The sequence below is a fragment of the Mauremys reevesii genome, linkage group 19 (genome assembly GCF_016161935.1).
Source record: "Mauremys reevesii isolate NIE-2019 linkage group 19, ASM1616193v1, whole genome shotgun sequence".
In the NCBI taxonomy this organism is placed as follows: Eukaryota; Metazoa; Chordata; order Testudines; family Geoemydidae; genus Mauremys; species Mauremys reevesii.
In genome coordinates this window covers 6692572-6716377 of record NC_052641.1, presented here as the reverse complement: position 1 = coordinate 6716377, position 23806 = coordinate 6692572, and the positions used below count along the sequence as shown (strand labels likewise).

The window sequence follows — 23806 nt, the reverse complement described above, 5'->3', positions numbered from 1 at the left end:
GTGAGGCTCATCTGGAGTACTGTGTCCAGTTTTGGGCTCCACACTACAAGAAGGATGTGGAAAAATTGGAAAGAGTCCAGCAAAGGGCAACAAAAATGATGAGGGGGCTGGAGCACATGACTTATGAGGAGAGTCTGCAGAAGAGAAGAATGAGGGGGGATTTGATAGCTGCTTTCAACTACCTGAAAGGGGGTTCCAAAGAGGATGGATCTAGACCAGGGGTGGGCAAACTATGGCCCATAGGCCATTTTTATCCGTCCTGGGGCGCCAGGCCGAGCGCGGCAAGCAGCAGGGTGCCGGGCAAGCTGCCGGCCCTGCTCTCCTGGGCCAGAGCACCCGGCTGAGCATGGCAAGCAAGGAGTGGGGGGGCTTAGATAGGGGGTGGGGTCCTGGAGGGTGGTGGTGGTTAGGGTGGGGGGGGTCTCAGGAGGAGGCAATCAGGGGACAAAGAGCAGGGGGGCTTAGATAGGGGTGGAGTCCTGGGGGGCTTAGATAGGGGGTGAGGGGTTCGAGGGGGTGATCAGGGGACAAAGGTTGGGGTGGATGGGTCAAAGGTTCTGAGGGGGTGGGATGGTGGTGTCGGATAGGGGGTGGGGCTAGGCTGTTTGGGAAGGCACAGCCTTCGCTACCCAGCCCTCCATACAATTTTGAACCCCAATGTGGCCCTTGGGCCAAAAAGTTTGCCCATCCCTGATCTAGACTGTTCTCATTGGTAGCAGATGACAGAACAAGGAGTAATGGTCTCAAGTTGCAGTGGGGGAGGTCTAGGTTGGATGATTAGGAAAAAGTTTTTCACTAGTAGGGTGGTGAAGCACTGGAATGGGTTACCTGGGGAGGTGGTGGAATCTCCTTCCTTAGAGGTTTCTAAGGTCAGGCTTGACAAAGCCCTGGCTGGGATGATTTAGTTGGGGTTGGTCCTGCTTTGAGCAGGGGGTTGGACTAGATACCTCCTGAGGTCCTTTCCAACCCGGAGATTCTATGATTCCTTGCTGCTGCCACAAAATCAGTGCAGTGCACCCACTTCTGACACTGCACGGGGTTGTCATGTGGGTGCAGCCACACTGGTGACCAGGGCTGGATCCAGGGTTTTTGCCGCCCCAAGCAGCGGGGGGGGGAAAAAAAAAGCCGCGATCAGCAGCAACTCCACCGCGCCGCTTTCTTCTTCGGCAGCAATTCGGCAGCAGGTCCGAGAGGGACCGAGGGACCCGCCGCTGAATTGCCACAAAAGAGCCCAACGTGCCGCCCCTTCCCTTCGGCCGCCCCAAGCACCTGCCTGCTGGTGAATTGACTGACCCGCTCTATTCTACAACCCAGAGTGCTAGGGCTGTTTAGCATTGCGTGGAACCCAGGAAATGGACCAGGGGTGAAAGAAGGGGGTCAAACTCACTGAGCCCTTCAGAGTTTCAGTTCAAAAACATAAGAACGGCCATATTGGGTCAGACCAATGGTCCACCTAGCCCAGTCTCCGAAAGCAGCCAGTACCAGAGCTTCAGGGGGGATGTATGGAACAAGGCTGCCGGAGAGGTTCACCCCATCTTCCTCTCCCAGCTTCAAGTTTGAAGCAAAGCTCCACCCATCCCTGCAGTCCTACCCCTCTGGAAACCGACCCCATGCTCAGAAAGGGGTGGTCCTCCTGCCCCCTGGGCAGGCACTGTTGCCCACTCCAGTCCACTACTGCAGGACGGTGTAGAATCCCTTCTCAAGCGGTTAAATCAAGCGGGTGCAGCAGGGCTCACCCCACCCCCACATTTGTCACACAGTGAGTAGTCACTGGAGCTAGAGACGTCATTCCCAGCCTGGGTGACATACACGCGCTAGCTTTGATCAAGCTAGTGCACTGAAAACTGCAGTGTAGCAGCCCCAGTGTCATCTGAGTATGCACCCATCCAAGGCCCTAGGCATGTACTCAGGGGGGACCACTAGCCTCTCCAGCTGGCTGTGGTGGCTCCGTGTCTATTTTTAGGGAACTAGCTGGGTCAGAACCAGCATGGGTACATGTACCTGAGCTGGAAATGACACCTCCAGCTCCAGCGTACAGGTACCCTAGCAGAACGCAGCGCATGGCTTGCCAACTCCGGCAGGAAGCACACAGGGTATGTCTCCGAAGGGAAGCCACTCATCCGCTATTAAACTGGACAGTCTTTTGAGAGGGTCGGCCCCTGTCCGGTACTGGGACAAAACCGGGCGTGGTTTTGTCTGGTATCAGATGGGGGTACACCATTTTTAAGAGCACGCCGCCTTCCCGCCACCCCACCCCCGCCATGACTTGGCACACACATTGCGCTGGCAGGGGTCGGCCCATGGTGCTCCTGGCAGCACTGGAATGGCTGGTATTCAGGGAACGTGTCAGTGACCGCCCTGGGTCTACACTGCAAACAAGGAGATGTCTACACAGCAGTTTGGAGCCAGTGTGGGAGCAGCCTCCCCGTCCAGGCTGGGCGAGTGGGGCTTGCGCAGCGAAAAGAGCTGTGCAGACGGTGCTCTGAAGCTGCGGCTAGGAGCGGTTTCACAAACCCAGCTCAAGCGCTGTCTACACCAGCCCCCTGCCCCACATCTCTCCGCCTAGGCTGGGGGCTCGCTCCTGCGCTGTGTGGACCTCCCCCCAAAGGCAGGTTAAAGTAGCAGCGAAGGTCCGGCCAGGGGGCCTGTAACTGGGGCTAGCAGCTGCAGGCCAACCCCTGGCTGCCCCACTGCCGCCCGCAGGCTCAGCCTGGGACAAGAGAGCCAAGAAGGGCGACTGGCTGCCCCAGCGCAGCGCCACCGCTGCCTGCAAAGCCCGGCGGGACACGGGGCCCTGCTCAGGGCAGCTGGGAGAGCAAAGGGGAGCGAGCGAGTGCCTGGGCCCGCACCTGGCCAAGCCCCAGCCCCGGGGCGCAGCGCAGCGCGCACAGCCCGGCGCAGCAGCAGCCCCGGCCGCCGCCGTGTCTCAGCCCGAGCGGCAGGAGGAGCCGTGGGCCGATCACCTGCACCCCCCCGCAGCGTCCGGGCTCCGGGCCCGTCTCAGCCCCCGGGCAGCGCGCCAGGAAGGAGGAGGAGGCCCCGCCTGCTAATGCAGCAGCCCCAGCCCCAGCCCGGCGGGCTCCAGTCCTGCGGGGACCGAGCACCATGGCCAGGAAGGTGATCGCGGTGCTGCTGCTGCTCTGCTTCATCGGCGTGGTGGGCATCCTGCTGCTGTGCCTGCCCACCAGGGACCTGCGGGAGCCGCCGGCCTTCAAGGTGAGCGGGGGCCACCCAGAGTGTGGAGAACACGGGGGAGCCGGGAGCCGGGGGAGCCCAGAGCCCGGGGCCAGGCAGAGCCGGGAGCCGGGGGCGCCCAGAGCCCGGGGCCAGGCAGAGCCGGGGGCGCCCGCAGCTCCAGAGATGCTGGCTCAGGGATGCCCAGCGCAGAGGATTCGTCCTGTCCCCCCGCCGCAGCCAAGTGAACTCGAAGGCAGCACAGCGAGCGCCCGCGTAAGGCTGAGCTCGGGGCTCGCGGGGCGGCCCCTGCAAGCTCCCTTCCTTGCGAATATTTTTATTTTCTTATTTAAAGATACATGACTAGAACCCCGCAGCGGGTTTAGATGCAGTTCCCGGCTCTAGGAGCAGCTCTAGGAGCTTGATTTTTCCCGAGTTGAGCGCCCGCTGTTGTGCTGAAGTCAGTGCGAGCTGCGGACTTCGCCAGCACCTGGGCAGAGCCGGCCCCGTCTGAAAGAAAAACGGGCTGGGTTATTGCAGAAAATTTTGATTTTTTTTCCCTGCAAAAATTCAAAACCTGAACATTTTCAGGTGAAACCCCTCCCAAAATTTGATCCACACCCCAAATCATCTGTTTTTTTCCCCCAAAAATCTTTTGAGTTTGGGGGTATTTGAGTTTTGCAATGAAAAATCTAAATTTTCCGCAGAAAGCAGATCCTTTTTGTGGAAAATGTTTATTAGTCGAAAACCCAATTTTCCATCCAAAAACAGGTTTCTTGGAAAACTTTTGACCCGCCCGAGACTGATTTCAGGGCTATGTTGCCTTTTCTGAAGATTTGTAGAGATCACTAAGATCAGTGGTTCCATACAGCTGTTAGGAGAGGCAAGGGGAGCACATTGCCAGCCCTGTATTTTAAAACTAGTAATTATTACCCGGTTGACAACATTGTGCTTGTGTTTACCAATCCAGCCTCCCATCAGACATGTGCAAACACATAATGGCCAGATTCTCAGCTGGTGTAAATCATGCTAATGCCACCCGAATGAAGCTGCTGATTGACGCCTGCCCCATATTCCCTGTACTTTATGTAGTTTTGAATGACTTGTGTCTCCTGCAGTTGATTCCTCACTGGGTCTTTCCCTTTAACAAACTGCATTAATAGCGATCAGTATTTTATTTTGTAGCTAGGGCTTTGGGGAACTTTTCCCGAGGTTTTGTCACTGTTAGTGGCTTTTGAGTTTCTGAGCACTGCTGTGGTTCTGGTATCGTTGGGGGAACATGTATTTGGCTTCTCAGACCTGCTCTTACTTTCCTTGTGCACCTCCCAAAGCCAAAGGGAATTAGAGTGCCCAGGGAATGCGGGATCCGGTCTCTGCCGGGTCATGCTTGTTCTCGGAAGGGCTCCACTTTCCTTGAGGCATGATGACTAAAGCAGGGCTTCAGAAAAACAAAACTGAGTCAAGGCTTTGTGCTGTCCCTGGATCGAACAAGCGCATTCAGGATCCACTGGCAGTACGAGGCACAGATGATAAACTCTCTTTGTTCCTCTGTTGCTTTACCATACCTGCAGGCCCCCTTTCTTTTTCCCCTCAAGTTGTGCCTAGCAGGCAGGGTGCTCTGCCCAAAGGATGAAGTGTGTGTGGGTGTTTGGTTTCTGGGGGTATGTTACTGGGGTACAGAGCATTTCTCCTTCACCTACAAGACTCTGTACAAGCTCTGTCTAGGCTGTGAGCTAGGGGGTTGATTTCCTGCTCGCCTACACATCCTCACACTAGCTTGGGTAGAAGCAGTGTAGCTGCTCTTGCACAGGAAGCAGCAGTGCTGGCACCGTACAAGCTTCCCCCAGTTTCGGGCAGGTTTGTACTTAGCATGGCTAAGCCGCGTCTCTGCTGCCAGTGTGCCCCCATGCTATTTACACACCTGCTAGCTCTCCGCACACTAGCAGGGCATGTGCTCACGAGCACGGGCATCGCACCCCAGCTCATAGTGGAGATGTAGCCTAAGTCCTTAGGCTCCTGAGTCTCATTTGTAAAAGTGACTTAGGCACTTAGGGTCACGTCCTCAAAGATACTTAGACCCCGAACTCCCACTGACTTTCAGCGAGATGTAAACTCTTAAGGGTCAGATTTTCAAAGCTATTCAGGACCCTAAAGATGCAGATAGGTGCCGAGTGGGAGTTGCAGAAGCACCTCTTGGTGTCATGAGCTGCCTAAACAGCTTTGAAAGTCTGGCTCAAAGTTACTTTGGAAAATGGCTCCTAAGTCACTTGGGTGCTTCTGAAAATGTTACTCCACAACCATAGTTGAGTCAGGGAACCCAGCTACAACACTGTTCAAAGCCATAGTGTAGACGGGGCCTCACCGTAACTTCCCCCCTTTGCTACGGCTTTGAAATGCTCTGTAACTGGATCCCCTGCAGTAGCGTGGCTGGGGCCTAGGTCACTGGCTGAAAACTAGGCGTGGCCGGTGGACACTTAAGGATCCCACAGTGGATAGCCCCAGTCCAGTTCCTGAGAGACACGTCTCCATGTCCCAAACACCCCCATTGCGACTGGCACTGACCGGCGCCCTGGGGAGCAGCCACTTCCTGAATCAGCACGAGCCATCCTCTCTCCTGCCCCCAGCGTTGGCCCTGCCAGGTCGGGGTTGATGCACATTGGCAGGGGAGATGGCACTGTGCTGCGCTCGCTGTGCCTGGTCTGTGGGGAAATGGAGCTTTTCAGCAGCTCTGAGCCTTCTTCCAGAGGGGAGTGGGGGGATCTCCCTCACTTTCAGAGACAATGGGGCGCCCAGCCGGGAAACCAGATCGCTTCTGCGGCGCCCTTTGTGCAGATGCCCTTCATCACTCAGACGTGCCACTTGGCACCTGTCAAATGGAATCTGCCTGGGGTTTTATACTGTGCCCAGCACTTAGTGTGTGCCTAGCTGTCTGTCCCAGGTACTTACCTGACTTATCTGAGCCGCTCTCACTCTTCCCTGCTGTTATGCTCAGAGCATCCTGGGGTGGCTGGGCAGTGCTCTGACCCCCAGTTTACTGGTGGGGACTGTGAAAGTAGAATGAATTATATTGTAAAAATAAGAATAGATTAAAGAAATGCTGTATGTATCTTTAAGCAGAAATAAGAAATGTTGAAATACAGGTGCCAGGAAAAGAAACATTAGGCATAAACAATGGTGCTAATGGCGAAACATTAACAGAAGATCAGTAATAGTTAGTAAGATATGCATGCCTAGTCCAGGTAAACTTATCAGATTCTGCTTCCTTTGTTATCTTGTTAAGTTCTCGCCCTTTTATCTGTATAAATAAGATAGTTTGTGTCTTTTGCATGGGGCTCACATTATCTGGGTGTTATTAGCAGAGCGCTGTGCTAATAAAACAGAGTGGTCTGACAAACTGTGAGTCCTGAGTCTAACTTTGACAGGACCTGAGGCCCAGAGCGACTATGTGACTTTTGCCAGGTTCTGTCTACCCTGCAGCTGGAGATGTGATTCCCAGCTCAGGCAGACCTGGTCAGAGCAGTGCGGCCACGGCAGCAGGAGAGGCTAGCTGCCCCAAGTGCACTCCCAGCCAAGACCCTCACTGTGCTCAGGGCAGCCGCTCCGCCTGCAGCTCGCGGAATCACAGCGGTGCCTCTAGTGTGCATACAGCTACCTGAGCTGGAAATCCCACCGCCAGCTGCAGTGTGGACATCCCCACTGAGAGTGCAGCAGAACAGGGGTCTGGAACTCAGGTCTCCATGTCTCCGGCTGGTACCCTAACGCAGGGGTCCCCAACCCCCGGTCCGCGGCCCGGTACCGGTCCGCGGCCTTTTAGAAACCGGGCCGCGAACCGACCCAGTGGAGCTTCCGCAGTCGTGCCTGCGGGAGGTCCAGCTGAGCCGCGGGACGAGTGCTCCCTCCGCAGTCGTGCCTGCGGGAGGTCCAGCTGAGCCGCGGGACGAGCGCTCCCTCCGCAGTCGTGCCTGCGGGAGGTCCGCTGCTCCGGGGGCTCAGCTGGAGCTTCCGCTGGCACGCCTGCGGAAGCTCCACTGGAGCCGGTGGACCTCCCGCAGGCACGACTGCGGAGGGAGCGCTCGTCCCGCGGCTCAGCTGGACCTCCCGCAGGCACGCCTGTGGAGGGTCCGGCAAACGAAACCGGTCCCTGGACCTAAAAAGGTTGGGGACCCCTGTCCTAACGGGAGAGTGTTACAGAGAGAGCGTAACTATTCATTAGCTGGTTTTAAACCCCTGCTTTCTCCCACCTCTCCCCCAAGGCAGTCATGACTACGTTTCCCCTCCCCTCTCAGCGCCTCACTTACTTGGGGCCTGACCCTGCATTTCTTGCACACTCGGCTCTCAGAGAAGTTGGCAGCAGTTCCGAGTGCACAGATAATGCAGGATCGGGCCCCTGATGTTTGCTATCTGTTTGCAACTTTCCCACAAGAAGTGCTGTGTGATGCCACGGCTGGAGAGCCCTGCCCTCAGCAGGGCAGTAGGTAAATACACATGGCTAGAGAGATGGAAAAGAAATGAAGAAACTCCCTGAATCAGACTCACTGCTAGATAAAACCTTCCCCAAGTCTTCTGTGAGGGCTAATCAGCTGGGCGATAAAAACTGGGTATGGGATATTCTGGGAGCTTTAACAAAGTCAACGGGCCTGATGCTGATCTCACCCCCATGCAAGTTGGAAAGGCCTGAAGTTAGATAGGTCCGAGGGGGGAATTGGGGCCAGCGACCTGGCTTGCACCACCTCGTGGGAGCCTTAAAGTGTGACATTCAGCCAATGCTGACAGCCAGGTCTGTGCTTCCCTTCCAGTTTCTAATCTCCCCTTCCTAGGAAAGGGGGGGTGGGGAAGGGGAATGCACAAGCATGGTCCTGTTCTCCCTGCCCTAGAGAGAAGTAGTGTTGGCAGTGGGGAGCATGAGCTCTGTCTTGCCCTCCCCCATGGAAGAAGTGGGATGATCCCCCAAAGTCAGGGTGGGGCTCTGTAGGGCAGCCCCTTGCCTCTACTCTGGACATGATGCTTGCCCCAGACACTGGGAATGGAGGGAGACTCTGCAGGAGCCCAACCCAGTCATCTGCCTCCCTCTACCCCCAGCCCACTCTCTGTCTGCCCCCCAACCCTGTGGAACTGGACCCCAGCAGGGCCTCCATGCAGTGTGTGTGTGTGGGGGGGGGCATGCAGAACACGCCTGTCCACTCCCCCCACCCCCAGCCACAGGCTCTCTTCAGCAGGTGGACACAGAGGCACATGGAACAAAATTATGTTCTTATAAGAAATGTTTCTTAGTGCTCCTTGCCGGCTTGCTGCAAAGAGGAAAGACAGTAAATATGGGAACCAGAGCCCTGCAATTATCCAGCTTGTTAAAGTGGGTGGTAACTCCTGGGATTTTCCTGCTGATGGTTGCTCCCCCTGTTTTACAAGGCATGAGCCCTGCCTCCAGGAAGCCACAGTAACAGGCTGCATTAACTATGTAAAGCCCAGCTGCTCCCTCCTTTACTCAGGTGCAGCTCCCATTGACGGTGAGGGGAGTTTCATGTGCATGAGTGACACCAGATTGGAGTCCTCAAGGGTAGGTTTACACTGCAATAGAAGACCCGCTGCAGCCACGGCTGGCCCAGGTCAGCTGACTGGGACTCGCAGCTATAAAGTTGCAGTGTAGACGTTCAGGCTTGGGCTGGCGCCTGGGGTCTGAGATCCAGAGCCCAGACGCGAGCCCAGGCCCAAATGTCCACTCTGCCTGAGGCGGCTGGCCGGGCGCTGAGACTGGGTTTTTTATCGCAGGGGAGACTGTTGTGAGTCGAGGCTTTTCTCCACAAGGCCACACACATGGGTCTGAACCTCCCTGCTACACTGGGGCTCTGCCCCTGTTGAAATCAGTCAGGAGTGCTGCCATCAGGCCCGGGGGCTGTTGCCGGTTGGCATCAAGCGTGATCAGTGCAGAGAGGGATAATTTGCTGTAAGAACCATATTGCAAAACCTGGTGGTTGCCTCCCTGGGCAGGACGGGCGCAGTGAGCCCATTGCACCGTCCTCTGGATAAAGAGCATCCTGAGCCTGCTTTACAGGGCATCCTCGCTGGAATGGCGCCAGCACCAACCCCCTCCAACACAGCTCCATGGCTGCAGGCCCAGGGCTCTCTGCCAGAGACTGCCTGACTCACACTAGGTGCTGTGATTTCCCAGCGGATTCTCCTCTCTAGCCTGCCCCCTCAAGGCCGCTTTTGAAACCTTTAAAGCTGCTGGGCAGGAGCAGTTGGCAAATGGTGAACCTGAGCCATCAGCCTGGCTCCAGTCTCCAGGCTGGGCCTTGTGTGTCGCTGGCTTTGCCTGTTACTGCTGGGCCCTTGTTAGTTTCAGCCCCGTTGAATTTGCCAGCAGATTTGGAGAGTTCTCAGCAGCTATGGGATTAAAGTGCAGGTCATGTGGGAATTACATAAATGTCCAGCTCTGTTGCCTTCTCTTCCAGCCTGAAACTCTGCTTGGAATTCATCTGCCACAAATAGTAACCCTAAAAATACCCCAAATTGGGTTTATTTCCCTACCCAAGGGCCTGATCCAATGAGGTGCTGAGCACCCTGGATTCTCTTGGGTGGGTGGTGGCTGCCCATTACCTAGAAGAACTGAGGTCTAATTGCCCCAGGCTGGCTCCTTTTTTTATTTTTTCTTCACTAGAATTCTGTAGGTCTTCTCCAAACGGCCTTATAAAAAACCAGCCCAGCTAGTTCTCCCTTAGCTCTTGGAATGACCCCGTGATCAAGGAGCAGGGAGGAGAGCATGCCTGGATTTCCAGAGGGGACTCCAGCAGGGTGCCGGGACGGCTCTCTTTCTGGCCAAAGGGCAGGGTCTCCATCAGTGCATGTGAGGAGGCGTGGGAGCCAAGCTCTGGGATGGGTGTGTGTCTCCCTGTACTAGGGCTGGCACCTAGCGATACGCCGAGTTATGCCATGAAGTGGTGAGAAGTGGAAGAGCCTGAGAGAGAATCAGCCTGGGGAAATGGCTCTGACCTTGGTCTCGCTGCCTGGCTGGATCCTGCGCCCCGGGAGGCGAAGGCGCAGGATTGGGCCCAGCATTTCACACAAGGGACCATGTCTCTCATCATCCCAACTCCACTTCAGGCAAAGTTGGCTGGGGGAGGAGAGAGCTGCATGTGGCAGGGAGCCCGGAGATGAATTTTGCAGCAATCTGACAGGCAGTGCCAATGCTCTGCTTACCTTGCTCAGCCAGTGCTCTGGCTGCTGGCCAGGGAAGCACTAAGAGAGAGAGAGAATGCCAGGAAACTCAGCCTAACCTGTTGAAATCCACCACATCTGTTCCTTTTCAAGCAGCCAGGCCTGGCTGGTGCTGTGGAACGTGCTGTGCTCTGGGCCCTGAGTCTGCAGTGACAATATCAAACCATCCGCAGGGACGCTAGCCTCAGTTTCCTGGCAGCGTTTTCCCTTTGCCTTGAGATTTCATCCTGCATGTTACCAGCTGCTTCAGAGGCTGCAGTGCCTCCACTAGCTTCTTCAGCTCCTTGACCACGCCTCGGGGGCTGTGTCCCTCAGCCTCCCCCATCACCACACTGCAGTGGGAATCGGCCGGGCTCCCCAAACCTCAGCGCTCTGAACCTCTTCTGCTCTTTCCCAGGAGCAGTGCTTGGGTCCTGCCTGCAGGAATTGTGGTTCCTCTGACAGCTGCTTCTGTGCTCATGTTAGCGCCGCATCTGCCACCTCTCCAGTGCAGTTAGTGAGAGAAGCTGCAATAACAGGCGCTGCATCTCTCCGGGCTTTCCCCACTGCTGCTCCGTGACACGCTGGCATGGTCCTAAGGAGAGCTGTGCCCAAATGCGGCATTGGGTCAGTGATGGGGAGATTCCATCTTCCGCAAGCAGCAAGGGTTGGGCCCCTTCGTCCATGGAAATCTGTTCCTGTCCGCACCCTCCAGCTGGTGCCTTCTGCCTGCCCTTTGGGGAGGGGTAGGAATGCCAGCAGCCAGTTGGCGAAGGCTGACGTCTCCACTGGGACAGCTGAGCTGGGCTGGTCCTGGAGGAGGCTGCTAAGTGACACAGGAGAAGAAGCTCTGAAACGTCCCGTGTGTCATGCAGAAACCTTGCTGTGGTTGAGTATTCCAGTGCTGTGTGTGCCTAGCCCCAGGGCTGGTCTACACTGGGATCACAGCTACGTTGCACCGAGAAGTGAATTTTTCACACCCCTGAGCGATGCAGTTACACTGACCGAACTCCCGATGTACACAGCGCTTGGTCAACGGGAGAATTCTCCCATCAGGTTAGCTCCCGCCCCTCCGGGTGGTGGATTCCTATGCTGACGGCAGGACTCCTCCTGTGCCATTGTAGTGTTTTAAGTGTAGACACAGCCATACCTCAGTCTACAGCTTACATTTGCAGGTGGAAGTGTGGTCAAGTGGTTAGAGTACAGCACTGGGAGGCAGGACACCCCTCTGCTGCCAGCATGTGACTTTGGATAAGGTCACTTCCCCACTCTGTGCCTCAGTTTCCCACTATGTAGTGGAGGTTCTGGTGCTCTGTGAGCCTCTAAGAGGCTGTTTAATTGCAGTGTAGACATTTGGGCTCAGGCTGGTTCCTGGGCTCAAACGTTTAGTCTGCAGTTAAATACCCTCAGCCCAAGTCAGCGGGCACAGGCCAGTCACGGCTGTCTAATTGCAGTGTAGACGCACCCTCAGTAACCACGTAGGCTTTCAAATAGAGTTTCTTTTCCACAAGGCTCACTCTTAGTCCTGCACTGTTGCAAATGGCAAGTTAAACTTTCTGCATGCAAACAGTAGCTCAGACAAAATGAAAAAGCCAGGACGGATTTAGGGCATGTCTACACCTGCCATTTAAAGCAGATAAAAGTCCCTTTTTTGCGCAAAAACTGTGGGAGCGTCTACACTTGCCAATGACTTTTTGTTGTCAAACTCAGAAGTTTCACCGGAGAAAGAAAACCACCTCCATGAGAGGCGCACAGCTCTTCCCGGTGATGCTTTTGCGGTGATGTGCAAGGGAAGACACGTTCTGCCTGTTTACAGAGCTTTTAGCCTCCGCAGGATATCCCACAGTGCCTAGGTGACCACTCTGGCCAGCAGCCAGGTAAACAGACGCCCACCTCTCCACCTGTAAAGCCCTGGGAACTTTGAAATTCCCCTTCCTGTTTTCTTGGCAAGTGCTCACTTATGATCTGGCCAGGTGCCTGCTCCGGGGAGCAAAGGATCCCCTGCTTGGAGCAATGCTGAGCTACTGGAGCTGATCAGTGTTCGGGGAGAGGGGGCTGTGCAGGGACCCAGGATGCCCCGCGATCACGCCCCCACTTCCCACTAGACCTATCCTCAAAATGGGGAGAGCTGCATTGTGGGATAGCTGCCCTCAGTGCGCTGCTCTCAGCGAGGATGGAAGTGCTGCAAATGTAAACACTCTCTGATGCCTGTGGAAGTGAGTACACAAACCTGCACTTTTCTTTCACCAGTTCACTATCACTGGTGAAACTGACAGTGCAAAAACTCTGCAAGTGTAGACATGGCCTCAGGGAGGGATTTCCCAGGGTTCAGCAGCACCCAACCTGCACCAAGCTCTCTGAGCTCTTTTGGAAATCTGATCTCAGCTGTGTGGGGGCTTCGTGCTCTTCTGAACACCTGGCCACTAGGGAACTTCTGTGCGGTTAACAGCCCCAGGTCCTGGCAGGCCAAAGGGGAGTGAGCCCCAAAGCAGAGTCCTTCACAGAAAACATCTGGTGAATTTTAGTGAAAAAGAACCAGTTAACGGCTCACTTGGGCCAGACATAAGACGGGCAGGGCGAAGCCAGAATCTGCACTGGGATGACTGTCAGTTCTGTGGAGCAGGGACTGTCTTTGCTCCCTCTTTGATCTTCGAAGACTCAGTGCTAAGACCAAGACGCTGGAGAGGCTTCTTGTTGAGGCACTTTTTGCAGATGACTGTGCCTTGATGGCCCATAGACAAGACGACCTTCAGGTCATCGCTGATAGATTTTCTGAAGCATCCCAGCTCTTTGGCTTCACCATCAGTCACGGGAAGACCGAGGTCTTGTTCCAACCAGCACCTCGTTCCAATGCCCCAGTGCCAGTCATCTTCATCCCAGGCACACAGCTGAAAAATGGGGATCATTCAAGTATTTGGGCAGCACCATCTCAAGTGACGGTTCCCTTGATCAGGAAATCTCCAGAATTAGTAAAGCCGGCCAGGTCCTTGGCCAACTTAGAATAAAAGTTCTTAACCAACGCAACATCCGTCTCTCCACCAAACTGAAGATCTACAGTGGTTCTAACATCTCTCCTGTATGGATCTGAGACGTGGACTCTTTATAGACGTCACATTAAACAGAGTGAGCAATTTCACATGCGCTCCCTCTTCTCAATAATGAGCATTTGCTGGCAGGACAGTGACTGGTATTAAGGTCCTTGAGAGAGCAAACACATCTAGCACTGAGGAAATGTTACTGAGAGCACAACTTAGGTGGACCAGGCATGTCACCAGAGTGGAAGACACCGTCTCCCAAAACAGATCTTGTATGGGGAGCTGAGTCAGGGCAAAGGAAAGAAGAGTCAGCCGTATAGGCGATTCAAAGATAATCTGAAGAGGAGTCTCCAGTGGGCTGGCATCAGTCCCAAAGAACTGGAGCAAATGGCTCAGAACAGGTCTTGCTGTGACAGGTTTGAGTGGGACTGATGAAATCGTGTCCAGGCTGCACGTGAAAGGCGCCACAGAGCTGCATCCTCAAACATTGCAGATACAGACTTCCCAGGCCGTCAGTGTGGCCGCCTCTGTGCATCAGGGTTCGAACTGCGGAGTCATATGCGTAGCCGTATATGAGAATTGTGACAATATCTACCAATATATACGTACAGCGCCCAGCACTGTGGGATCCTGGGCTGTGACGAGGGCTCGTAAGTGATAAATGGTGGTTGGGTTTGTGTGGTTAGACAGTTGGCAACCCTAGTCGGGACTGAGCCCACGTCTCTTGGCGTACCCCTGGTGCAGGAGGCGGGAGAGGGCGTGGCCAAGGCATTCCCCTGCAACAGCTATTCCCCAGTGACGTGAGGCCTACAGGGGCCATTCTCATCCAGGTGCCAGTTGGGCAGAGCTCAGGGATTGTGGTCAGGGGCTGACCCGGCCCCATGCCCAGCGTTCTCCCCCTGCTCACGTTTCACCCTGACTCCCGCTCTTCCTCATCCCTTTTCCCCTTTGTGATTGACCTCGAATGCAGGTATTGAGCAGCCCAAGCCCTGGGAGAACAGTACCCTGGCTGGCCTTCCTTGTCGCTGGCTCCTTGGCCCCCTGCAGACACATCCCAAGGGCAACTCTCCACCCATCCCCTCCTGTTGTCCTTGCGCTGCCGTCTCCTGCTCAATGCCCTACTGGGACTCGGTGCAGCATCGCTGGAAGCGGAGCGTCAGCACGCTCAGGCCCTGTGTAATCACAACAGCCGCCCCAGGCGTTCTGCACCACCCGCAGTGAGATCTTGGTGGGCTGGGCCCCCTACGGTGGTCTCACCCCAATGTGGTCTCACAAGCGTTGCTAAACTATAGAAAAGTACCCAGCTCCCAGCAAGCTACCCTGGAAAGGTGTGTGGGTGCATCATAGTCCTGTCCTGTGGACCTTAGCATCAGCGTAGGCATGGTTAAACCGTGGTGCGAGAGAGGAAGGCAGGAGAGGGAAATTGCTGAGCTGATGTGTTTGTGAACTGGCCTCAGAGCTGGGCCCGCTGACACACACAAGCAGGGAATCAAAGGGACAATGTTGCAGCAGAAAGCGGCTTATTAAAGAAAAACTAGGTCAGGGCTTAACTTGATTTGAATTCTGTCTTCATATCTCCACTGGAGGCACAACACTTTCTCCCGCCAGCTGACGGAGCATTCAGGGCAGACTGGTAGAAGAGCTTGTGAAAGTGTGGGAAAGGTGCAGCCCCCCTGGAGGTGCAGAGCAGGTGCAGCGTGGACAGCAGCAACGCATGTCTCCTCCATGCCAGGTTGCCCCGACAGTGACGTGGCAGGAGAGTTCATTCTCCACGCCCATCCAACCTGTGCCCTTCGGCTGTGAGTTTGGTGTGTGTATGGGCCCACGTCCAACCTTGGGCCTGGACCAAGACATGGAGCTTCTCCAGAGCTAAACAATGCACTGGCTCTTAAGTGTCTGAAACACTAACCGTCAAACTGAAAGGCCTCCCGTTGTCACCGTGCCCTGGAGTGACACAAAGGCCACCTAGTGAGGGGTTTAGGGTCCGACCAGAGCTTCCTCAGCAGCCAGGCTTAGGCTAGGGAGCTGAGAATGAGCCGAGATTTCGCCCCTTCCAGAGGAAAGTGGAAATCTCCCTACTTCAGCTTAGCTGCAGCAAAGACCCTGCTGGCGGGGAGGACGGTGAAGGTGGAGGGGACAGACTTCAGGGTGGAGAGAGGCAACTAGATTACGTGTGAGCCTCTCAGTGGTGGTGGCATAGGTGCTGGAACTAGGGGTGCTGCCGTCCCCCCTGGCTTGAATTAGTTTCCATCATACACAGGGTTTCCAGTTTGGTTCAATGGCCCTCAGCACCCCCACTATACAATTGTTCCAGCCCCGCTGGCCGGTGGTGATGGTTTTATTAGGTGCTGAGGTGCTCTGGGGGTGATCACAGTATAAGTGCTTAGACAGCTCCGTTGTGAAGAACCTCGAGTGTCAACCCGCCACCTACGGCAGCCCCCGCTAGCCTGGTGGGAGTCAGCTAGGGAGTGTGGATCCGTGGGGTCAGGGATGCAAGCCTGTCTCTCAAATGTCCCTCTTGTCTAGGGACGTCACTCATGTTTACTTTCCAAATTCCCAGTGTCCCGCATCAGTTTGGCGCCCCTGCTCGTTGGTTATCGACAATTGTTCACATCAGAAGTGAAGAATTCATCACTCGTAAGGCCAGATGGGACCCGTACGAAACCTCCAGGGCCCAGACTGTCGCCCCGTGACACCCGCGTTGACCCGAAGAGCTTGTGTCTGCGCTGCAGTGTAACTCTGAGCTAGACAGCCGGGCTTCATTTAAAGGAGAATGTCCCATGTCCCAATGGTTAATTACCATTCCTGTTTAAAAGTGTGGCTCTCAGTGCCAGTTTGCTTGACTTCAGCCCTGCCAGGGAGGTCACAGAGGGCTGGTTCCCCTGCAGGAAGGACTCTCACGGCATTTTTAAGTTTCCTGCCCAAATAATGTTTGTGCATCCCTCATTTGGGGTCACATGCTGCATCCCACATTTGGGTCTGAGGGACAGGTGCCTGATTTCTGTCTAAGTGACCCGCACTGGGTATCTAGACACTTAATCTGCTCTGATCTTCAGGGCAGGCGGAGATGGGGGCAGCCATTAGATGGTCTGTGTGCCCCCGACATGTAGACAAGAGGGGGAGCAGAACTCCAACTTAAAGCACGTCTGTGCAACTGTGACAGGCTGGTGGGCTGGCCTGGGGGCAGCAGACGGTGTAGGGATGCCATCCCATCAACTCAGTGGTGCCTGTTCCGCCAACATCTGATGGGAAAGGCCATCACCAAGCACTGGCAAATGGGGCTCCATAAAGCTCTTTCCTGGTGTGCCCAGTGACGCAACAGCGAAGCCTCCATCCTACAAGCTCAGCAGTTGGCCTCACTGTGGGTGGAAGTAGCCGAATGTGGCTAGTGTACTCTTCTTGAGTTCCAAGGTGATGGGTTCAAAGCCTGCTTAGGTCACAAGTGAGTTTGGCGAGCTCAGAGTCCCCAGTGGGTATCTGTCCTTTATTAACTGTCTCTGCCCAGGCAAAGGTGTCCTTGGTGATGCTGAGTTCATGTAAACCCAGCCACTTCAGGGGAGAGGAACGACACGGCCTAGGACAGCGAAGAGTTAACAGAACACCAGCTACCGGAAGCACCTTTGAACACCCCACATATGGAAGTTGCTGAGTGGAAAATCAAGACACTGGCCCTGGTTTTGACCAAGGTTAAATTTAGCTCTGCTGGATCTGTCAGTTGATTTCATTTCCTCTGTCTCGCTCTCTCTCTCTCTGCACGGATGAGGTGAGGTTTGCAACAGTCTAGTAACCTTTGATTGTTTGCTCATCAGTAACATGCTTCAGAGCGTGCAGCGTAATTCCGCAAAGCCGGCTCCTGGCTGGGATCCCGACCCTCGTTCTCAGGATGGACTCCCTTGTGGTCCTTCTGAGACCCAGGAATTGGGCTGAAGGATGCCTGCTCTAGGAGTCCTATAGAGGCCTCAGTATTGGGACCAGCCTTGTTGGGTTCGTGTGTGAATCTGCCCTGCAGGCTCCATTCCCTGCGACTGGGACGTGCTGCTGGCAGGTCATTGGGAAGCAGGAATCCCAGCCTGGACGTCTTCCTCCTTCAGCCTTGTCATTATGTTTCTTGCCACCACCCCAGCTGCCCCAGAGAATCGGTCCCGAGTGAATGGAAGGGAGCCCTGTGCACGGGACAGAGTGTCAGGAAACCTGGGGACTAGACCTGGCTCTGCCACAAACTCGCAAGTCGTTTCCCTTCTCCGTGCCTCAGTTTCCCCACCTGGAACGTGGGGAGAACACATACCTGCTGCAGAGGGGCGCTGGGCAGGTTAATGTTTGTAGGGCCCCATAGCTCGATAGGACTCCAGCAATGCACGCAGGCAAGTCAGACCTCATTATTAAACCCCCTCCCCATGGCTCTGGCTTGGCTCTCACTCTTGCGGCGACATCCCTGACAGTCTGGTTCTGGGTCTCTGAGAGGAGACTCTTGGGCCATCGGTTAGTGTCTTAGAGTGGGTCTCACTCATGACCTCACCAGGTCTCCAGAGGGGAAAGCCTAATGCACTAACCCACTGCACCCCTCAAACTGCCCCTGCCCGGCAGGGACCCTATTCATCAATCCAGTTGGGCACAGTTTGTCAGCAGGGACAGAGATCTGTACATATTTGGTTTGTTTCCCTTTCCAGAGGGCTCTTTCTGTAGCTGGACCCCAAACCTGGCAGCTGCCCTCCGGATCTGTGTGTTTATCTCAACTATGCCCATCCCCTGCAGTACATGGCTGTCTCCGTTAGGGTTACTGTCTCCATCCCTGGGGTGGGTTATGGCTGGAAGGCTACAGCAAATAGGTGGGTTTAAGCCCCAGCTTAGCTGCTTCAGAAGCTCATTCTACAGCTGGGCACTTTCACCTGAAAGCATCCCACCTTTGATTCTCGTGAGCATCACCCGATACTCTGCACCCCGGAGGAGGCAGCTGTCTCAGAGGGTCATAGATAGGACTGGCACTATCTGGTGTGGCTGGGTCCTGCTCTATGAGGGAGTTGACAATCAAGGCTCAGGCCTTGCAGAGGGACGAGTGGCGGGTGCCGGGCATTGTTGGTATGCCAAGCTGGCAGTTTGGGGAATACAGCTCACCTTGCACGGAAGGCAGCGTGGCTGCAACTGCCTGACATTCAGTGACTATCGGCCTGAATCCTAGTGGCACAGGAGTTAAGGGGAACGCTCCTGGTTGTGTCTGTCCTGTCCTACTGTCCCATCTCCACTGCAGATGTGCTGTGTCTGGGTGCCATGTTGCTCCTGATGTCCTGTCCTGCTGTATTATAATCCCAGTTTGAGCTTGCCTGTTTGCCTGGATGCAAACTGTGTTCTGCACGGTGTATTTTACAAAGCAGACATGGGGACAGCGTCTTGGCTAGCAGAACTTGGAATAGCTCCACTGACAGCCACTCCATGCCAAGCTGCACCAGCTGAGGGTCTGGCTCATGGCCATTAGAGACCCAGGTGTGGTGCCGGTGACAGCTGGTCAGAAAACTTCCAGTAGATAAGAATGGCCAGACTGGGTCAGACCAAAGGTCCGTCTAGCCCAGTATCCTGTCTTCCGACAGTGGCCAGTGCCAGGTGCCCCAGAGGGAGTGAGCAGAACAGGGAATCATCAAATGATCCATCCCATCGCCCATTCCCGGCTTCTGGCATCACCCTGCCCATCCTGGCTAATAGCCACGGATGGACCTGTCCTCCATGAACTTATCCTGTTCTTTTTTGGACACTGTTATAGTCTTGGCCTTCACCACTCTGGCAAAGAGTCCCACAGGGTGACTGTGCGCTGGGTGAAGAAATGCCTCCTGTTGTTTGTTTTAAACCTGCTGCCTGTTCATTTCAGCAGCGCTAGAGTCCGCGGGGTTATAAACTCCCTGGGCCTGGGCCTGGTTTATACATTCTTGAGCACATTGTTGCTTAAATACTCTCACACGTGGCCTTACTGTGCCTAGCCCATGGATAATATTCTGCATTGCCCCTTCTAGACCCCTTCCCCTCCTCCCTCATGCTCCCTTCATCCTGCTGCACTTCCCACACCCTGCTCGGCTAGACCCTTCGGTCCATAGGCCAGGGATGAGTCCCTGCCGTGACGTGTCACAGTGTGTCAGCTACCGACCAGGTCCCGCGACCCGTCCCCCTCCATCCAGCATGAAGGCCGGTTCCTCAGGATGGAGACCCTCGGCAGGTGGCTTTGATCTGTGTTTTAAGGCTGGGTGGCCGGCTGAGGGGAGATAGGAGCGTTCCTTCCACATCTCCACACATGGCAGCCTGCTGGGAAACGCTAAACACCATTCTCCTCCCCTGCCCTGTGCAATGAGGGGAGAGGCAGGTTCTGGGCTGCTGGCTGATGTGAGCTCTACAGAGGGAATGGCTGGGAAATGGAGAGATCCTCGGGGCACTGTATACAGGAGGACTGGGCTATGCCTCATGCTCTGTAGCTCCAGGGAAGCAGAGGCTGGGGTGTCATCTATTAATATGAGCTGTGCTGGCATTGTGCTTGGTTCTTGTGCATCTGTCTGCAGTCGAGGCTCGGTCCTGGGGCAGGTTGGGAGGGGAAGCTAAGGCGCTGCAGCCCCTTTGAGCAGCTCAGGCAGCGTGTACTTTACCCCAGCTCTGACTCACCTCAGCTGGGCTCCCGGCCGTGCTCTTTGATCCCTGCGCTGTGGGTTTTATCTCAGTCCTCAGAGTTTTGTGAGGGGCCTTCTTGCACTGGCGGGGGGGGGGGGGGGGTTAGTGCAGGAGGGAGCTGGCTGGCTTCCCTGCACACTTGTCAGTGCATCCCAGCACAGACCCTGGCCACCCCTGGCTACTGCACCCCGAGGACTCCCACGCATCTTTCCTGACCTGCTACAGAGCTGTTCTCCCTGTGCTGTGGCTCTTGCTAACCGGTCCTCATTTCTCTCCCATCTCCACTCCCCGCTGCTCTCTGCGTTCTCTGCCGCCCTCTCCTTTGTGTCTCAGGTCTTTCTTCACCCCAGGTGCTGCTCCTCAGACTTTCCTGTTCACCAGCTCTTCCCACAGCTTTGCTTCTCTCTCTCCTCTGGTCCCTGCCACCCTCACACTGCTCTGCCTGATGGCTTGGCTGGGCCGATGAAGTACTTACTATGGCCTAGTGACTTACCCATGCCAGCCCCGTGAGTGCTCTGACACTAGTGCTGGTGCAGATTCATTTGTTGCGTGACAAAACCAATCAAGAGAGCCAGGCAAATAATGGAGTTTTCAGTTTGCTGGCAATTCTGAAAAATTGCTAATATATATACATTTAGTTAGTTAGTTAGTTCTTGTTGAACAAAACTCGTCATCCTCCCACAGTGAGTGTTTCATTGCGAGTGTGAGCATTTGAAACATTTTTTAAAATAAAACAGAAGAAAATATCAAAAAAAGCAAAATGTTTTGAACCAAGAAACATTTTGATTTTTTCCAGAATCTTTCTAGGGTCTTGTTTTTTACTGAAGCAATTTGGTGAAACTGACATGAATTCTTGGGAGTGTCAGTATAGTGGAAACTGCATTTTTCCCCCTGAAAAAAGGGTTTGGGCTGAAAAATTTCACCCAGCTCTACTGATTAACAGCCTTCTCTAGCCTGTCCCTCCCCCATCTCTACGCATGCCCTTCTGACACATCCCCTGTCTGTTTGCGGTTTTCTCTGTGGCTGTCTCAGAAGTGCTGAGCATTGTTCTTGTAAAATAACCTCATTTCAGGTTTGCTTGTAAAACATCAAAGCCCCAGGTGGAGAGATCCTGGCCATGAATGCCTAGGGCAAAATCTTTACAAACAGGGCACTTGTGGGAAAGGGCGATGGGACCAAGGAAACCTATTCTGTGAAGTGCCTCCCGTTTATCTGAATGGAAGCCGGCACTATCTAGGACAGACCTACAAAGACTGTCTAATCTCACAGTAGCTTTGATGAGGCATCAAAAAGAGCTGATTTGTCATTTAAACCAGGGACTGCCACCCTGTAGTTGAGGTCTCACCAATCAGACATCCTGGTTTTACTCTGGGCTAAATTCTCTAGTCTTTAGTGGAGCAAATCTTCTGTAGATTTAAAGGAGAGATTTGCATGATTAAGGACCAGGGAATTTGGCTCTAGGTAAAGATTGCTCTGATTCACTCAATGGACTTACTCCACCTGTATATTCAGAGCTAGATCTGGGGTCTTTGCTCGCTAAAGTAAATTTCTGGCGCATTTTGCTCCTGTTTTCCCACGGAGGGGAGCATAGCTTGAGGCAGAGAGCTGGATTCTGCTAGCTCACACATCATTAAACAATTATCTGTGTTATGACTGCAGAATCTTAGATTTAGGAGAAGGGCAGTTGGGAGTCCGCTGACTAATCCTCTCGCCCCCATCCTACTTAGTGTGTGTGTGTGTGTGCGTACAACTTCCTGAATTGCTACTTAAAGCCACAATAATGTTGTATCCTTCTCTAGCACCTTTTAGCCAAGGAGCTGACAATAGCACCCAACGTACATTCGTGAATGTACCTCACCCCCATGTATGTTAGGGTCTGCAACAGGGTGTACCAGACCTTAAGGGAACAACATGGGAAGTCCCTCAGGTCAGAAGCACCCTGCCCTTATGTCTCCCTCCTTATGCCTTGTAAAAGTGGTAGCCTAGCAGCTGAGTGGCTGCTTCCAGGGAAGCGTTTGTAGTGAGCCCAGATCCAAGGTGCTCCAGTGGCTGTGCATTCCTTGTTTTAAATGATTTGAGTCGCAGGCGGGGTTGACACTCTTCATGAGTCCACCTGGATTGTCCCAGTGGCACCTCCTAGTGCTTGTGAGATGCTTGCAGGTCCAAGGCCCACAATCGCTTTGGGCTCTCAGATTATCTCAGGGTGGGATAAGAGCACAAAACTTCCCGATGTGCAGTTGTGGTGTTGCACAGCAACGGGCCAATGCCGCGCCGTGACCTGGGGGCACTTTGTGGCCACACAAATAGGAGACACGGAAAAACACCTGACAACCCTGATCTCGCCAGCCCTGCTCCTTACATGAAAAAGTCCTGTCCCAGGGCATTGCTGGGGATGTGGGTCTCCCACATCACAGACTCATAACTGGTCTCCTGTGAAGCCAATGGCCTGTGGGGATGGGAGGAACCAGATGATTTTGACATATATATTTTGAAATCAGTTTCTCAACTGAGAGTAATTTTGGCAATGCAGAACCCTGCCTCATTGTCTGGAGTGGCCCAGATGTAAACACAGAGCGTGCCCATCAAGTGGTCACAGATGCCTCACTCCAGTCATTCAGCGACCTCGGAGTCCACGTTCCCAGCACTTGTAACGCACGGTTCCCATAGTTCCAAGGGAGCAGGGCTAGTGGGGTTGATCCAAGGCAGGGCATTCCCCATACTCTGCGTGGAGCACAGACCTGCCATGCTCTCCCACCCACCACCCAGCCTAGCTCGGAGTTAAATGAACCGTTAGGTGTGCAAGTTGATGTGATAAGGGGGAGACTTTCTGCTCAGCTTCCTGTGCCAGTGGAGGTAAGAACAGCCTCATGGTGAAGCAATGGGCCTGGGTTTGGGGAGACTTGAGAGCTATTCCTGGCTCTGATGCTGAGTTACCCTGTGATCATGGGGAAGTCATTGCATCATTGTGCTTCAGTTTCCCCATCTGTAAAATGGGGGTAGTGTCACTTACCTCCCTCACCGGGGAGCTGTGAAAGACAGTGAATGTTTGTAAGGGGGTTGGAGCTCAGATGGCAGGTGGTGGAGAAGGGCGGCAGCTGCTGATTGCCAAAGGACTTTGGCCCCCGAGTTTATCGCCTGTTAATTACATGTCTAGCATGCACATCCCAGGCAGAGGATTTTCCACAGTGGGACCCACTGGTCAGATTTGGCAGTAACTTGCATGGAAACAACTGTAGCTTGGTACACAGCCCCTCCATGACAGGAGTTCGTAGCCCTGTATCTCGCAGTGGTGATGCCCAGGAACAGCGCAGGCTGGGTGGGACGAGGTAACCCTGCTCTCTAATTTGGCAGGACTGCAGAATTCCCTGCCCTGTTCCCATTGCAAGGGATCTAGGAAAGACAGCGGCTGGGTATTTTTCTTGGGATGTGAGTGTCTGCTTCATAAAATGGGCAGTAACAGTGCTTCAAAACCGGCCAAAGTCTGGCTAACTGCAGATTGTGGGAAATCCCTGCAGTGCAGCACAGGGGCCTGGAATAACGTCACAGCTGGAGCCCAGCTTCCTTTGCAGTTACTGTGCAGGGAAGCAAACGGATTCAGGGCAGAATGCAAGAGCGCTTCGTTCAAGATAGTCTAGCACAGTGGTTCTCAACCAGGGTACGTGTACCCCTGGGGGTACGCAGAGCTCTTCCGGGGGTACAGCAACTCCTCTAGAGATTTGCCTAGTTTTACAACAGGCTACAGAAAAAACCCTAGCAAAGTCAGT

The 23806-nt window shown here is 54.4% G+C and overlaps 1 protein-coding gene across 1 annotated transcript in view; it reads left to right on the top strand.

Moving 5' to 3' along the window:
• Positions 1 to 2709: 2709 nt before the first annotated feature.
• The window catches only part of ENTPD2 (ectonucleoside triphosphate diphosphohydrolase 2), a 44990-nt gene continuing 23893 nt past the window's right edge, over positions 2710 to 23806 (top strand). Inside the window, exon 1 of the mRNA XM_039506514.1 lies at positions 2710 to 3216. Within this exon, the coding sequence (XP_039362448.1) occupies positions 3106 to 3216 (111 nt within the window). The 5' untranslated portion in view covers positions 2710 to 3105. The remainder of the gene's footprint in view (positions 3217 to 23806) is intronic.